Genomic DNA, 17,257 nt, shown 5'->3' on the forward strand with positions numbered 1-17,257 from the left:
GGGAGGCTGAGGCAGGAGAATGGCGTAAACCCGGGAGGCAGAGCTTGCAGTGAGCTGAGATCTGGCCACTGCACTCCAGTCCGGGCGACAGAGCGAGACTCCACCTCAAAAAAAATAAATAAATAAAATAAAATATAATCTATAAAGAATAGCTCTAAAACCCATTAAATCCTATATAAGTAGAAAAATAATATATATTAAAATTATTAATAGTTATTTTGACATCAAATTTCACTTATGTACATTATCTATTTTTTAGTTTTGGTTATATGTGCAATTGTTTTTAGTCTTCAACTTTTATTTTAACTTCTGGGGTACATGTGCATGATGTGCAGGTTTGTTACGTAGGTAAATGTGTGCCATGGCGGTTTGCTGCACATATCAACTCATTATCGCAGTACTAACCCCAGCATCCATTAGCTATTCTTTCTGGTGCTCTCCCTCCCCCTGCCTCCCATGACAGGCCACAGTGTTTGTTGTTCCCCCACCATGTGTCCATGTATTCCTATTGTTCGGCTGCCACTTGTAAGTGAAAACATTCAGTGTTTGGTTTTCTGTTCCTGAGTTAGTTTGCTGAGGATAATGGCTTCCAGCTCCATCCATGTCCCTGCAAAGGATATGATCTTGTTCCTTTTCATGGCTACACAGTATTCTATGGTATTTTTATTCTCTTAGTAGCAACTGTGAATGGGAGTTCACTCATGATTTGGCTCTCTGCTTGTCTGTTATTGGTATATAGGAATGCTTGTAAATTTTGCACATTGATTTTGCATCCTGAGACTTTGCTGAACTTGCTTATCAGCATAAGGAGGTTTTGGGCTGAGACAATGGGGTTTTCTAAATATACAATAATGTCATCTGCAAAGAGACAATTTGACTTCCTCTCTTCCTATTTGAATATCCTTTATTGCTTTCTCTTGCCTTATTGCCCTGGCCAGAACGTCCAATACTATGTTGAATAGGAGTGGTGAGAGAGGGCATCCTTGTCTTGTGCCGGTTTCAAAGGGAATGCTTCAAGTTTTTGCCCATTCATTATGATATTGACTGTGGGTTTGTCATAATTATTTATGACATATTTTGATATATGTTCCATCAATACCTAGTTTATGAGAGGTTTTAGCATGAAGGGGTGCTGAATTTTATCAAAGGCCTTTTCCGCATCTATTGAGATAAGCATTTTTTTTTTTTTTTTTTATACTTTAAGTTCTAGGGTATATGTGCATAACGTGCAGGTTTGTTACATATGTATACTTGTGCCATGTTGGTGTGCTGCACCCATCAATTCGTCAGCACCCATCAATTCGTCATTTATATCAGGTATAACTCCCAATGCAATCCCTTCCCCCTCCCCCCTCCCCATGATAGGCCCCGTGTGTGATGTTCCCCTTCCCGAGTCCAAGTGATCTCATTGTTCAGTTCCCACCTATGAGTGAGAACATGCGGTGTTTGGTTTTCTGTTCTTGTGATAGTTTGCTAAGAATGATGGTTTCCAGCTGCATCCATGTCCCTACAAAGGACGCAAACTCATCCTTTTTTTATGGCTGCACAATATTCCATGGTGTATATGTGCCACATTTTCTTAATACAGTCTGTCACTGATGGACATTTGGGTTGATTCCAAATCTTTGCTATTGTGAATAGTGCCACAATGAACATACGTGTGCATGTTTCTTTATAGCACCAAGATTTATAATCCTTTGGGTATATACCCAGTAGTGGATGGCTGGGTCATATGGTACATCTAGTTCTAGATCCTTGAGGAATCGCCATACTGTTTTCCATAATGGTTGAACTAGTTTACAATCCCACTAACAGTGTAAAAGTGTTCCTAATTCTCCACATCCTCTCCAGCACCTGTTGTTTCCTGACTTTTTAATGATTGCCATGCTAACTGGTGTGAGATGGCATCTCATTGTGGTTTTGATTTGCATCTCTCTGATGGCCAGTGATGATGAGCATTTTTTCATATGTCTGTTGGCTGTATGAATGTCTTCTTTTGAGAAATGTCTGTGCATATCCTTTGCCCACTTTTTGATGGGGTTGTTTGTTTTTTTCTTGTAAATTTGTTTGAGTTCTTTGTAGATTCTGGATATTAGCCCTTTGTCAGATGAGTAGATTGCAATAATTTTCTCCCATTCTGTAGGTTGCCTGTTCACTCTGATGGTAGTTTCTTTTGCTTTGCCGAATTTCTTTAGTTTAATTAGATCCCATTTGTCAATTCTGGCTTTTGCTGCCGTTGCTTTTGGTGTTTTAGACATGAAGTCCTTGCGCATGCCTATGTCCTGAATGGTACTACCTAGGTTTTCTTCTAGGGTTTTTATGGTATTAGGTCTAACATTTAAGTCTCTAATCCATCTTGAATTAATTTTCGTATAAGGAGTAAGGAAAGGATCCAGTTTCAGCTTTCTACTTATGGCTAGACAATTTTCCCAGCCCCATTCATTAAATAGGAATCCTTTCCCCATTTCTTGTTTCTCTCAGGTTTATCAAAGATCAGATGGCTGTAGATGTGTGGTATTATTTCTGAGGACTCTGTTCTGTTCCATTGGTCTATATCTCTGTTTTGGTACCAGTACCATGCTGTTTTGGTTACTGTAGCCTTGTAGTATAGTTTGAAGTCAGGTAGCGTGATGCCTCCAGCTTTGTTCTTATGACATAGGATTGTCTTGGCAATGCGGGCTCTTTTTTGGTTCCATATGAACTTTAAAGCCGTTTTTTCCAATTCTGTGAAGAAACTCATTGGTAGCTTGATGGGGATGGCATTGAATCTATAAATAACCTTGGGCAGTATGGCCATTTTCACGATATTCATTCTTCCTATCCATGAGCATGGTATGTCCTTCCATTTGTTAGTGTCCTCTTTTCTTTCACTGAGCAGTGGTTTGTAGTTCTCCTTGAAGAGGTCTTTTACATCCCTTGTAAGTTGGATTCCTAGGTATTTTATTCTCTTTGAAGCAATTGTGAATGGAAGTTCATTCATGATTTGGCTCTCTGTTTGTCTGTTACTGGTGTATATAATGCTTGTGATTTTTGCACACTGATTTTGTATCCTGAGACTTTGCTGAAGTTGCTTATCAGCTTAAGGAGATTTTGGGCTGAGACAATGGGTTTTTCTAAATATACAATCATGTCATCTGCAAACAGGGACAATTTGACTTCTTCTTTTCCTAACTGGATACCCTTGATTTCTTTCTCTTGCCTGATTGTCCTAGCCAGAACTTCCAACACTATGTTGAATAGGAGTGGTGAGAGAGGGCATCCCTGTCTTGTGCCAGTTTTCAAAGGGAATTTTTCCAGTTTTTGCCCATTCAGTATGATATTGGCTGTGGGTTTGTCATAAATAGCTCTTATTATTTTGAGGTACGTTCCATCAATACCGAATTTATTGAGCGTTTTTAGCATGAAGGGCTGTTGAATTTTGTCAAAAGCCTTTTCTGCATCTATTGAGATAATCATGTGGTTCTCGTCTTTGGTTCTGTTTATATGCTGGATTATGTTTATTGATTTGCGAATGTTGAACCAGCCTTGCATCCCAGGGATGAAGCCCACTTGATCATGGTGGATAAGCTTTTTGATGTGCTGCTGAATCCGGTTTGCCAGTATTTTACCGAGGATTTTTGCATCGATGTTCATCAGGGATATTGGTCTAAAATTCTCTTTTTTTGTTGTGTCTCTGCCAGGCTTTGGTATCAGGATGATGTTGGCCTCATAAAATGAGTTAGGGAGGATTCCCTCTTTTTCTATTGACTGGAATAGTTTCAGAAGGAATGGTACCAGCTCCTCCTTGTACCTCTGGTAGAATTCAGCTGTGAATCCATCTGGTCCTGGACTTTTTTTGGCTGGTAGGCTATTAATTATTGCCTCAATTTCAGAGCCTGCTATTGGTCTATTTAGGGATTCAACTTCCTCCTGGTTTAGTCTTGGAAGAGTGTAAGTGTCCAGGAAATTATCCATTTCTTCTAGATTTTCTAGTTGATTTGCGTAGAGGTGTTTATAGTATTCTCTGATGGTAGTTTGTATTTCTGTGGGGTCTGGGTGATATCCCCTTTATCATTTTTTATTGCGTCTACTTGATTCTTCTCTCTTTTCTTCTTTATTAGTCTTGCTAGCGGTCTGTCAATTTTATTGATCTTTTCAAAAAACCAACTCCTGGATTCATTGATTTTTTGGAGGGTTTTTTGTGTCTCTATCTCCTTCAGTTCTGCTCTGATCTTAGCTATTTCTTGCCTTCTGCTAGCTTTTGAATGTGTTTGCTCTTGCTTCTCCAGTTCTTTTCATTGTGATGTGAGAGTGTCAATTTTCGATCTTTCCAGCTTTCTCTTGTGGGCATTTAGTGCTATAAATTTTCCTCTACACACTGCTTTAAATGTGTCCCAGAGATTCTGGTATGTTGTATCTTTGTTCTCATTGGTTTCAAAAAACATCTTTATTTCTGCCTTCATTTCGTTATGTACCCAGTAGTCATTCAGGAGCAGGTTGTCCAGTTTCCATGTAGTTGAGCGGTTTTGATGGAGTTTCTTAGTCCTGAGTTCTAGTTTGATTGCACTGTGGTCTGAGAGACAGTTTGTTATAATTTCTGTTCTTTTACATTTGCTAAGGAGTGCTTTACTTCCAATTATGTGGTCAATTTTGGAATAAGTGCGATGTGAGATAAGCATGTGTTTTTTGTCATTGGTTTTATGTGATAAATTACATTTATTGATTTGTGTATGTTGAATCAGCCTTGCATTCCAGAGATGAAGCCACTTGATTGTGGTGGATAAGTTCTTTGATGTACTGCTGGATTCAATTTGCCAGTATTTTATTGCGGATATTCGCAGAGATGTTCATCAGGGATACTGGCCTGAAATTTTCTTTTTTTGTTGTGTCACTTCCAGGTTTTTGTAACAGGATGATGCTGGCTTCATAAAATGAGTCGGGGAGGATTCCCTCTTTTTCTATTGTTTGGAATAGTTTCAGAAGGAATGGTATCAGCTCCTCTTTGTACCTCTGGTATAATTCGCTGTGAATCTGTCTGTTCCTGGACTTTTTTTGGTTTATAGGCTATTAATTACTGCATCAATTTCAGAACCTGTTACTGGTCTACTCAGGTGTTCTACTTCTTCCTGGCTTAGACTTGGGAGGTGTCTGTGTCCAGGAATTTATCCATTTCTTCTAGATTTTCTAGTTTATTTGCGTAGAGGTGTTTATAATATTATCTGATGGTAGTTTCTGTTTCTATGGGATCAGTCGTGATATCCCCTATATCACTTTTTATTGAATCTACTTGATTCTTCTCTCTTTTCTTCTTTATTAGACTGGCTAGCAGTTTATCTATTTTGTTGATTTTTTTTCAAAAAACAGCTCCTGGATTCATTCATTTTTTGAAGGTTTTTTTTGTGTGTGTGTCTCTATCTCCTTCAGTTCTGCTCTGATCTTAGTTACTTCATGTCTTCTGCTAGCTTTTGAATTTGTTTGCTGTTGCTTCTCTAGTTCTTTTAATTTTGATGTTAGGGTGTCAATTTTAGACCTTTCCTGCTTTCTCTTGTGGGCATTTAGTGCTATAAATTTCCCTCTAAACACTACTTTAAATGTGTCCCAGAGATTCTGGTACGTTGTATCTTCATTTTCATTGGTTTCAAAGAACATCTTTATTTCTGCCTTCATTTTGTTATTTACCCAGTAGTCATTCAGAGGCAGATTGTTCAGTTTCCATGTATTTTGTGCAGTTTTGAGTGTTCTAATTTGATTGCACTGTGGTCTGAGTTCATTATAATTTCCATTCTTTTGCATTTGGTCAGGAGTGTTTTACTTCCACTTATGTGGTCAGTTTTAGAATAAGTGTGATGCAGTGCTGAGAAGAATGTATATTCTGTTGATTTGAGGTGGAGAGTTCTGTGGAGGTCTATTAGGTCTGCTTCGTTCAGAGCTGAGTTCAAGTCCTGAATATCCTGGTTATTTTTCTGTCTCGTTGATCTGTCTAATATTGACAATGGGGTGTTAAATTCTCCCACTATTATTGTATGGGAGTCTAAGTCTCTTGGTAGGCCTCTAAGTATGTGCTTTATGAATCTGGGGGCTCTTGTATTGGGTGCATACATATTTAGGATAGTTAGTACTTCTTGCTGCATTGTTCCCTTTACCATTATGTAAGGCCCTTCTTTGTCTCTTTTGATCTTTGTTGGTTTAAAGTCTGTTTTATCAGAGATTCAGATTACAACTCCTGCTTTTTTTGCTTTCCATTTGCTTGGTAAATATTCCTCCATCCCTTAATTTTGAGCGTATGTGTGTCTCTGCAAGTGAGATGGGTCTCCTGAATACAGCATACTGATGGGCCTTGACACTTTATCCAATTTGCCAGTCTGCATCTTTTAATTGGGGCATTTAGCTCATTTACATTTAAGGTTAATATCGTTATGTGTGAATTTGATCCTGTCATTATGATGTTAGCTGGTTGTTTTTCCTGTTAGTTAATGCAGTTTCTTCATAGTGTCGATGTTCTCTACAATTTGGTATGTTTTTTCAGTGGCTGGTACCAGTCATTCCTTTTCATGTTTAGTGCTTCTTTCAGGAGCTCTTGTAAGGCAGATCTGGTGGTGACAAAATCCCTCAGTGTGCTGTATTTGCTTGTCTGTAAAGAATTTTATTTCTCCTTCGCTTATGAAGCTTAGTTTGGCTGGATATGAAATTCGGGGTTGAAAATTCTTTTCTTTAAGAACATTGAATATTGGCCCCCACTCTCTTCTGGCTTGTAGGGTTTCTTCAGAGAGATCCACTGTCAGTCTAATGGGCTTGCCTTTGTGGGTAACCTGACCTTTCTCTCTGGCTGCCCTTGACATTTTTTTTGTTCATTTCAACCTTAGTGAATTAGACAATTATGTGTCTTGGGGTTGCTCTTCTCGAGGAGTATCTTTGTGGTGTTCTCTGTATTTCCTGAATTTGAATGTCAGTCTGTATTGCTAGTTTGGGGAAGTTCTACTGGATAATATCCTAAAGAGTGTTTTCCAACTTGGTCCCATTCTCCCCGTCACTTTTAGGTACACCAATCAAACACAGATTTGTCTTTTCACATAATCCCATATTTCTTGGAGGTTTTGTTCATTTCTTTTTAGTCCTTTTTCTCTAATCTTGACTTCTCTCTCTATTTCATTAAGTTGATCTTCAGTCACTGACATCCTTTCTTCCACTTGATCAATTTGTCTACTGATACTTGTGTATTATTCACGAAGTTCTTTTGCTCTGTTTTTCAGCTCCATCAGGTCATTCATGTTCTTCTCTGCATTGGTTATTCTATTTAGCAATTTGAATTGAGCTTTTTTTCATGTGTTTGTTGGGTGCATGGATGTCTTCTTTATAAAAAGGTTTGTCCATATCCTTTGCCCTCTTTTTAATGAGGTTGTTTTTTCTTGTAAATTTAAGTCCCTTGTAGATTCCAGATATTAAACCTTTGTGAGATGGATAGATGGCAAAATTTTCTCTCATTCTGTAGGCTGTCTATTCACTCTGATGGTAGTTCATTTTGCTGTACAGAAGCTCTTTAGTTTAACTAGATCCAATCTGGCAATGTTTGTTTCTGTTGTAATTGCTTTTCACGTTTTATTCATGAAATTGTCGCCCATGCCTATGTCCTGAATTGTACTGACTAGATTTTCTACCAGGGTTTTTATAGTTTTGGATTTTAGATTTAAGTCTTTAATTCATCTCGAGTTAATTTTTGTATACAGTGTTAGAAAGGGGTCCAGTTTCAATTTTCTCCATGTGGCTACCAGTTCTTCCAGCTATATGTGCAATTATTAAAGTATACAACTAGTATGTATTCTATGCCACTTTATTTTATTTCAGTCTCCTTGCAACATATTTTTCCTTTAAAAGGATTAGACCAGATAAATTAAATTGAATAAAACATTTTAAGATGTCAAGGATAAGCTTTTTAAAAAGTTGATGCCAAAAAACAAGAACTTTTTCAAAATGTGAGTGCACTATGTGTGTGCATGTATATATGTATATTTACATAAATATACATGGGTGTATGTGTGTGCACGTGTGTGTGTACAGGTTGAATATTCCTTACAGAAATGCTTGTGACAAGAAGTGTTTTGGATTTCAATTTTTTTTGGATTTTGAAATATCTGTAGATACGTATTTGTGGATCATCCCTAATTCAAAAATCCAATAAACATAAACCAGTGGTTGAAAATGCTACAATGACCATTTCCTTTCAGCTTCATGTCTATACTCAAAAAGTTTTGGAGTTTGGAGTAATTTGGGTTCCAGATTTTTGGATTAGGGATACTACACCTGTGTAGACACTCACACACACACATACACAATCTCCCCAGCTAAGAAAAATGAGTGAAACATAAAATCCCAGATTTTTTTCCATAAATTTTCAACACCAGCCATTTCAAATATTACTATCACTTCCTATGGAATTGTTACTAACCATGTTCCATGTGACTTTTTTGTGGCTATTGCTGTTGGGGCAATAGAGTATAGAGGAAACAGAATGGAGATTAAAAACAAACAAACAAACAAACAGGGTTCGCATCCTCGATTTCCATTCTAAATTAGGAGAAACAACTTAATCTCATGGAACCTTAGCTTGCCTATGTGGAAAAGAGCAACAAATTTACCTACTTGACAAACTTGCTGTGAAGATTAAAGATAATGTATAAGGAACCAGTCTGCTACCTGGCACATAGTGGTATATTCTCCATAAGTGTTTGTTACCCATGCTGCATGTTAGTTCCTTGTAATCATGGTCCTAAGGATTTACAATATACTAAAATACTTTCTAAATAATTAAAGAAGTATTAATTATGCAGCAAGATCTTTAAGGCTCATATCCTTCCAACAAGTAATTCCATTTCTAGGAAGCTGGCCAGAGGAAAAGATTAGAGATATCATCAAATATTTATGTATAAAGATATTCTTCAAAGTTTTAATTTTAATACGAAAACACTGAAAACAACCTAAGTATCCAAATACCATACTACATTTATACAATTGTTGTTAAATATTAAATAATCTATTAAAATATTAATAAGGACTTAACAGCATCCAGAAATGCTCACAAAAATTATATTTAAACAACAACCCATAGACCTACATCTCAACCATTACATTCATGTGTATCAGTGTACACACATGCACATACAAATGCAGAAAAAAAGGATTTGGAGGAAATGCATCAAAATATTAACTATGACTATCTTCAGGTGATTGGAATTCAGTAAGTTTTTACTCCGTTTTTAATGGTTTTTTATTTTCCAATTTTTCTACTATATACATGGATTACTTTGATACTTAGAAGACATAAAATTTTTAAATCCATTCACTTCTGTATATTATTTAGTATATTTTAGTTTTTTAAGGGTGATCTTTTTAACCATATACCATCTTACTTCCAAAAAGATTTGAGATACTTAACAAAAATATATACACCAGACTAAAATAAATAAAATAAAGAAATTGAGACAAAAATAAGAAAATAACTTGCAAACTATCTCTCTCTCTATATGTATATATGCAAACATGTATTTACATACATATGTCAAAGAACTGTTTCAGATACAAAGAACTGAAGGAAATTTCTCTAGCTTTCTCAGGAAGGGTATACTGGAGGTATGGCAGATGTTGTTTTAATTTGTACAACAGGAGTGCTATTGGCTGGGCACAGTGGCTCATGCCTGTAATCCCAGCATTTTGGGAGGCCAAGGTATGTGGATCATCTGAGGTCAAGGAGTTCGAGACCAGCCTGACCGATATGGTGAAACCCTGTCTCTACTAAAAATACAAAAATTAGCCGGGTATGGTGGTGTATGCCTGTAGTCCCAGCGACTCGGGAGGTTTAGGTTGCAGTAACTCAATATCATGCCACTGCACTCCAGCTTGGACAACAGAACGAGACTCTGTCTCAAAAAAAAAAGGAGTGTTAATTAGGTAAATTAAGTGAATCACAGTTTGTGACTGGAAAGAGAGGAGACGGACTAAAAGTCAATTAACCAAGACCTGCAACAGTATCACTGAGCCTGAGCATGATCGGCAACTCAAAGAACACCTCCTAAAAATGCACAAAGAAAAAGACAAATAGAGATTTAGACAGATTTTCCCTTATATTTTGTCACCTTTATTCAAGTGCCTTCAAAGAAAAAAAATGGAAACACTAAAAGTATACTTTAATTTCTATACATAAAGTACATCAAGAAAATAAACATTGCTCTCCTATTAAAAAAAATGTATTGAATATAGTGTACTCAACATAGCACTTACCTTCACTGACAGCATGGGGTTTAACAATGCAACAGGTACAATTGGTAAATTTAGCAGTGTTTGCCGGCCCACAACCTCCACTTGAAGGAAAAAACAACTCCATTTCCTAAAAACAGAGAGAAATGATTTTGACAAATGTGATCTCTTAGCTGGAACTTACAAGATATTTCTGTGGGGGAGGAGGATCATGCAATTACTTTTAGAGTTTCATCTAAATTTTTTGTTTCAGATTTTCTAAAAATGAGTTTTACAAAGACACACTGATTAGATTAACCCTGTTTCAAGACTTATAACCAGAAGAGCATATAAAGACTTATCAATCAAAGCAAAGACTTAATAAATTTTGAATATTGGAAATACCATTATAAAGTTCTTATTCTCCCCAAAGCATTAGTTAATTAGACACAAATTTAATTTTAAATTTTTCATTAAAATGTGTAAAATAAAATTTAACACTAGGAAATTTTATAGGAAGAGAGATTAATATCAGGAATCTGAGAACTACAGCTACTTAAAACTAACTATAGGCCTAGTATAAAATAAAATCAAATGATCCATGTTTTATAAACAGATTTAGGCTGTGTTATTCACATTGGATGTGGTTCACTAATATGACAACCCAACAATTTGAACTAGCCATAAAGATGGTCACACTAATCAGTTCTTTTAATTACTTAGATGCTTTTCTGCCCCTAAGCTTTCACTGCTATTATTTTTACTATTCCCTGTAAAACTCTCTGACCCAAGCTCCAAAGAACCTTACCAATGTGTAAAGAGCCACCTCAAATACCACTTAGCACTAGGAGGCATTTCCTGATGCCTCCTGTCAGCAACCTTTACTCCCCCAAAGTTATAGTTATTGGGGTACTTGCCTTCCATCAAATTATAAATTTGAAAAAAAGGGAACTAAGTTGCATAGCTCTGTAGGATCCATAGCACCTAAAACAATGCCTGGCTCAATGCAAATAGCCCTTGGTATATATAAGCGATTGGTACTCAAATCCCTGTGTGTACTCAAATCCATGCATGCTCAAGTCCGCAGTCAGCCCTGTGGAACCTGCTTTTAGGAAAAGTCAAATCTATGTAGATGCAAGTTTCACATCCTGCAAATACTGTATTTTCAACCCTTCCATTGAAAAAAATTCACATATAAGTAGACCCGTGTAGTTCAAACCTGTGTTGTTTATGGGTTAACTGTATTTATTTTTCATTAAATTTAAAATAAAAAGATTATAGAATGTGTTAATATGCCACACTGATCAGCATTTTTTTAAACACAACGACAATGAAGAATTATTCAAATAGTAGTGTATATACTTGAGCATTTCCAGTGGTAAGACATTAGAATAAAAAGTGTTCTATTCCTAAGATATCAAGTGCCTTTCTATCATATTGCTACCATTATTTATTATTATTTTTAATTAATAACAACAGCAACTACCCCTTTTAGTCCTGTACCAGATGCTTTGATTGCATGGTCCGAGAGAACCTTTATGGTACAGATGAAAATTCAAATACCTACAGGGACCTGGAGATGATCAATGAAGGAATGAAGTAGAAGTGGTGTAACAAGAGAACATGACAGAGTAGGAAACTGGAAAGGGCATGCCCTTTTGAGAGTTCCCATTGGTCTGTTCCCTTCACAACAAAACTCAAAAGAAATGTCTTTCTTTTCCATTTTTGCTTCCTCTCCTATAGTCTCTTTTAAACCCATAACCAATTAGGCTTTCATTCCACCAAAGCTGCTCATTAAAATCCCTTACTACCTCCATGTTGCTAAGTCCACTGGTTAATTACTCTCAGCCCTCACCTTACCTTACCAAACAGTATTTGACACAGTTTGTCACATCCTACACTATGGAATGTTTTCATTACTTGCCTTTCTTCCTACCTCACTGGCTACTCCTTCTCAGTCTCCTTCGATGGTTTTCTCCTATCTAGCTGACCTATATGTGTTGGAGAGTGCCAGGGCTTAGTTCATCTTCATTACTTGTTCACTAGCAGTTTCTCAATGAATGTTTGGGAATGACTGAAATTCAGCAGCTAAAAAATTCTGCATGTGCTAAACAAAATGAATGTATCCAGTGTATAAATGAGAAAAATAAGACTCAGAAAGCTTAAGTAACAAGCCCTTACAAGTTAGCAAGTGGCAAAGCCAGGATTCAAATCCAAGTGACTGTAGTTCGAAAAACCCTGTACTTTTTCTATTATCTGTCTTTCCAAAGTGAAAAGCAGTACTAAATTGTTCTATCTCTAGTTTAACAAATTATTTAATAATTAGCTGACCAATTATTTTTGTCTTAACTTTCCTTTAATTCCTTTTCTCACTCAATTTCTAAAAATAAAAATGCCAGCTTTCCAAGTACCCAGATTTTCAAGTACCATATTTACCTATGCTGAATAAATATTTATTTATAAAGCATAAAGATTTTACATAAATACATCTTCTTAGTGAAACGTGAATAAGAGCGCTTTTACTAGGTCATTGTTATGGCAATTAATTGAAAGTCTTTATACAACAAATAAAGTCACAAAAATAATATCTGTGTTCCTTTGGGATTTGAGGGCCTAAAATATTTTGTATAAAATCTGTTATTCCAAAGATTCTTGCTATTATCCTTGTCCCTTTACATTTTCCTAAATTCCCTAGTAGGAAAGAATAAATATCAATAGCTTTACAAAAAACTAAAAATTCAGACTCAATTTGAAAGCTTTAGGTATATAATTTTTTAATTTTTTAAACAAATTATAAAATATAGAGTTGTACTACTTCATAAAGTTTCACCCTGATAGGATTTCCTGGTAATTTCACTAAAACATTTGTAATTAATCTGTACTAATAATTTTATTATGATAATAAAAGTATGGCTAAATGGTGGTCAGTTAAAAGTTTCTCCAAAACTTTTGTAATTTAAAATGGATTATCATTTCTGTAAATGTTCCAAATTAAAATAGTATAGATCAATGAAACAGAACAGAGGCCTCAGAAGTAACGACACACATCTCCAACCATCTGATCTTTAACAAACCTGACAAAAACAAGCAATGGTGAAAGGATTCCCTATTTAATAAATGGTGTTGGGAAAACTGGCTAGCCATATGCAGAAAACAGAAACTGGACCCCTTCCTTTCATCTTATTCAAAATTTAACTCAAGCTGAATAAAGACATAAACATAAGACCTAAAACCATAAAAACTCTAGAAGAAAACCTCAGCAATACCATTCAGGATATAGGCATAGGCAAAGACCTCTTGACTAAAACACCAAAAGCAATGGCAACAAAAGCCAAAGTTGACAAACGGATCCAATTAAACTAAAAAGCTTCTGCATAGCAAAAGAGAAATTATCATCAGAGTGAACAGGTAACCTACAGAATGGGGGAAAATTTTTGCTATCTATTTATCTGACAAAGGGCTACTATCCAGAATCTACAAGGAACTTAAACAAATTTACTAGAAAAAAACAAACAGCCCCATCAAAAAGTGGGCACAGTATATGAACAGACACTTCTCAAAAGAAGACATTTATGCAGCCAACAAACATATGAGAAAAAAGCTCATCACTGGTCATTAGAGAAATGCAAATCAAAACCACAATGAGATACCATCTCATGCCAGTTAGAATGATGATCATTAAAAAGTCAGGAAACAACAGATGCTGGAGAGGATGTGGAGAAATAGAAATGCTTTTACACTGTTGGTGGGAGTGTAAATTAGTTCAACCTTTGTGGAAGACAATGTGGTAATTCCTCAAAGATCTAGAACCAGAAATAGCATTTGACCCAGCAATCCCATTTCTGGATATACACCCAAAGGATTGTAAACCATTCTATTACAAAGACACATGCACACATATGTTTATTTCAGCACTATTCACAATAGCAAAGACTTGGATGGAACCAAGCCAAATGCCCATCAATGATAGACTGAATTAAGAAAATGTGGCACATATATACCATGGAATACTATGCAGCAATAAAAATGGATGAGTTCATGTCCTTTGTATGGACACGGTTGAAGCTGGAAACCATCATTCTCAGCAAACTAACACAGGAACACAAAACCAAACACTGTATGTTTTCACTCATAAGTGGGAGTTGAACAATGAGAACACAAGGAGGGGAACGTCACACACCGGGGCATGTTGTGGGGTGGGAGCTAAGGGAGGGATAGCATTGGGAGAAATACCTAATGTAGATGATGGGTTGATGGGTGCAGTAAACCACCACGACATGTGTATACCTACGTAACAAACCTGTGCATTCTGCACACGTATCCCAGAACTTAAAGTATAATAATAATAAAAAAAAGAAATAGACATAGCCACCTCAACCTTCGGCAACCACAGCCTTGATCAATCAGCAGACATCAACATCAAAGTAAGATCAGCAAAAAGATAATGACTCGCTGAAGGCTCAGATGATTGTTAGCATGCATTGAAGTATTTTTAATTGATATGTTCATAGTTTTTTTTTTTTTTTTAGACATAATGCTATTGCACTTAGTAGCCTACAGTATAAACATAACATTTATATACCAGGAAACCAAAAAATTCATGGGACTCCCTATATAGCCATATTCACTCCATTGTGGTGGTCTGAACCAAATCCATATTATCTCTGAGGTATGCTTGTAGATGAATAGAACAGAACAAATTGCTGAAATTGACCCAGATGTGTGTGTATATATATAGTCAATACATTGTCAACAAAGGTGCAAAAGCAATTAATTAAAGAAATAAAGTATTTTTAGCATAATGCTGGAAGAATATCTATGTAAAGAATAACAAATTGTGATCATACTTTGTACTACACATAAAAATTAACTCAAAATGGATCACAGAATTAAGTATAAAAACTAAAACTATAAAACTTCTAGAATCAAATAAAGAATGAAATATTTGTGACCTTAGGTGTGGGAACAGTTTCTTAGACTTGACACCTGAAGCATAATACATTAAAGAACAACTGATACTGGACTTCATCAGAAGTAAAAATTGCTCATACAAAGATATTGTTAAAGAGAATGAAAATGCAAACTACATACTATGAGAAAATACTTGCAAATCATATATCTGGATAAATAATTTGTATGCATAATATAAAGAACTCTGAGCTGAGTGTTAAAAGACAAATAAAAATTACCTGAGCAAAGGGAGAATTGGAATTTCAACACAGAGGGGTAGAATGAGTAAAAGCAACAGAGCAAGAATCCCACAGTAAATAGAAGGTAAGGCTGGAGGAGGGGCTGGGAGACAGATCACTGAAATGCTTTGGAAACTATGTCAAGGAGCTTGAATTTGATTCTGGGAATAATGGAGTCCTTTAAAATATCTTTAGTAGGCATGAGATGGATGGATTAATATTTTTAGATAACTCGTTCTGAAACCTATGTGGAAGATACATTTGAGGTAGAAAAGTATATTCCAGGACTCTTGCAGCAGCCCAGGTCAGAACTAGAAGAGTGATGGTAGGAATAGAGAGAAAGGGAATAATTCAAGAAAATGTTTAGAAATGTTAGAAAAACCTACAAGATCTTTTGCTGATTCTATTAGGGGGATAAAGAGGGAAGAATAAAGAATACTGGCTCCCAAATTTCTTTCCTAGAGATGTACCGAACACACAAGGAATACTTCGGTAAATTATAATCAGCACAGGCTGGGCATGGTGGCTTATGCCTGTAATTCCAGCATTTTGGGAGGTCAAGAAGGAGGACCACTTGAGACCAGGAGTTTGAGACCAGACTGGGCAACATAACAAGACCCTATCGTTACAAAAAAATTAAAAACTTAGCTGGATGTAGTGGTATATGCTTGCAGTCCTAGCTACTTGGAAGGCTGAGGCAAGTGGATGGCTTGAGCCCATGAGTTCAAAGTTATAGAGAGCTATTATCACACCAACCACTGTATTCCAGCTTGGACAGCAGACTGAAACTCTGTCTCCAAAAAAAAAAAAAATTGTAATCAGTTCTGTTTTAAACGTATTGTTTCTATGTAAGTCTGAAATTGTAAGGACAATCCTAGATAGAAACTTAAGTTAATTTACATTTTTCCATATAAAATTATCTCACACAAGTTATTGACGAATCAATCTATCCCTTGTCCACTGATTTATAATGGCACCAACTTCTCATTATATGTGGGTCATCTCTTGAGCACTCTAGACTGTTGCACTGATATACTTGCCTACTCCCATGCTAATACCACAGTTTTTCCTACTAAAGATTTATGAAAAGTATTGATATCCCTTAAAATAAGTCTCACCCTATCATCACCACATCTTTTTCTCCCTCTTCAAAACTGTCTTAACTGTTCTGGGCCCTTGGCTGTTTCATAAGTTTGTTAAACTTCATGGAAATCTGTTCTAAGATTTTGAATGAAATTACACAATTTATAGATCAACTTGGAGAGAACTGCTATCTTCAGGATACTGACTCTTCCCATTCATAAACGTAGCATATATCTTCATTTATTTATGTCTTTTGTTATTGTCCACAATAAATATTTATAATTTTCTCCATAAAGATCTCCCACATCTTTTGTTCAATTTATTCTAGGTGTCATAGACTTTTTTTTAACCATGTGAATGGAAATCTCTTCTAAAATTACATTTTCTAACTGGTTATTTCAAGTATATCAAGATTACTATTGATTTTTGTATATCAATATTAGATCCAGTACAAATTACAGATACAGGTTTGGGGAGCACCATGAAAGTAAAATATTAATAATAAAAGATAACATCCATTCATTAAATACTATGTTCCAGGTACTATACTAAGCGCTGAAATAATTTCATTTAATCCTCAAAGACCACTACAATGCAGGTTCAATCATGATCTTATTTTACAGACTAGGAAACTGAAAATTAGAGCAAGAAAAGGAGCAAGCCAGTAAGAGAAGCCTGCACAATACCAACGTCTGAAAGGACAAGTGAAGGAAGAAAAACCAATTAGTAAGACACAAATCATGGTCTCTAAAGACAATATTTTCAGGACTGATGAAAAT

General features: G+C 35.9%; 1 protein-coding gene across 4 annotated transcripts in view; it reads right to left on the minus strand.

Annotated features, from left to right (window-relative positions):
• Window positions 1–17,257, minus strand: part of NME7 (NME/NM23 family member 7) — a 235,379-nt gene that overhangs the window by 152,077 nt on the left and 66,045 nt on the right. For all 4 annotated transcript variants that reach the window (XM_033198961.1, XM_033198963.1, XM_033198959.1 and 1 more), the window contains one exon: window positions 10,252–10,357. In XM_033198961.1, the coding sequence (XP_033054852.1) occupies window positions 10,252–10,357 (106 nt within the window). The remainder of the gene's footprint in view (window positions 1–10,251; window positions 10,358–17,257) is intronic.

This window comes from Trachypithecus francoisi, unplaced genomic scaffold (assembly GCF_009764315.1).
Source record: "Trachypithecus francoisi isolate TF-2019V2 unplaced genomic scaffold, Tfra_2.0 Lachesis_group5, whole genome shotgun sequence".
Classification (NCBI taxonomy): Eukaryota; Metazoa; Chordata; class Mammalia; order Primates; family Cercopithecidae; genus Trachypithecus; species Trachypithecus francoisi.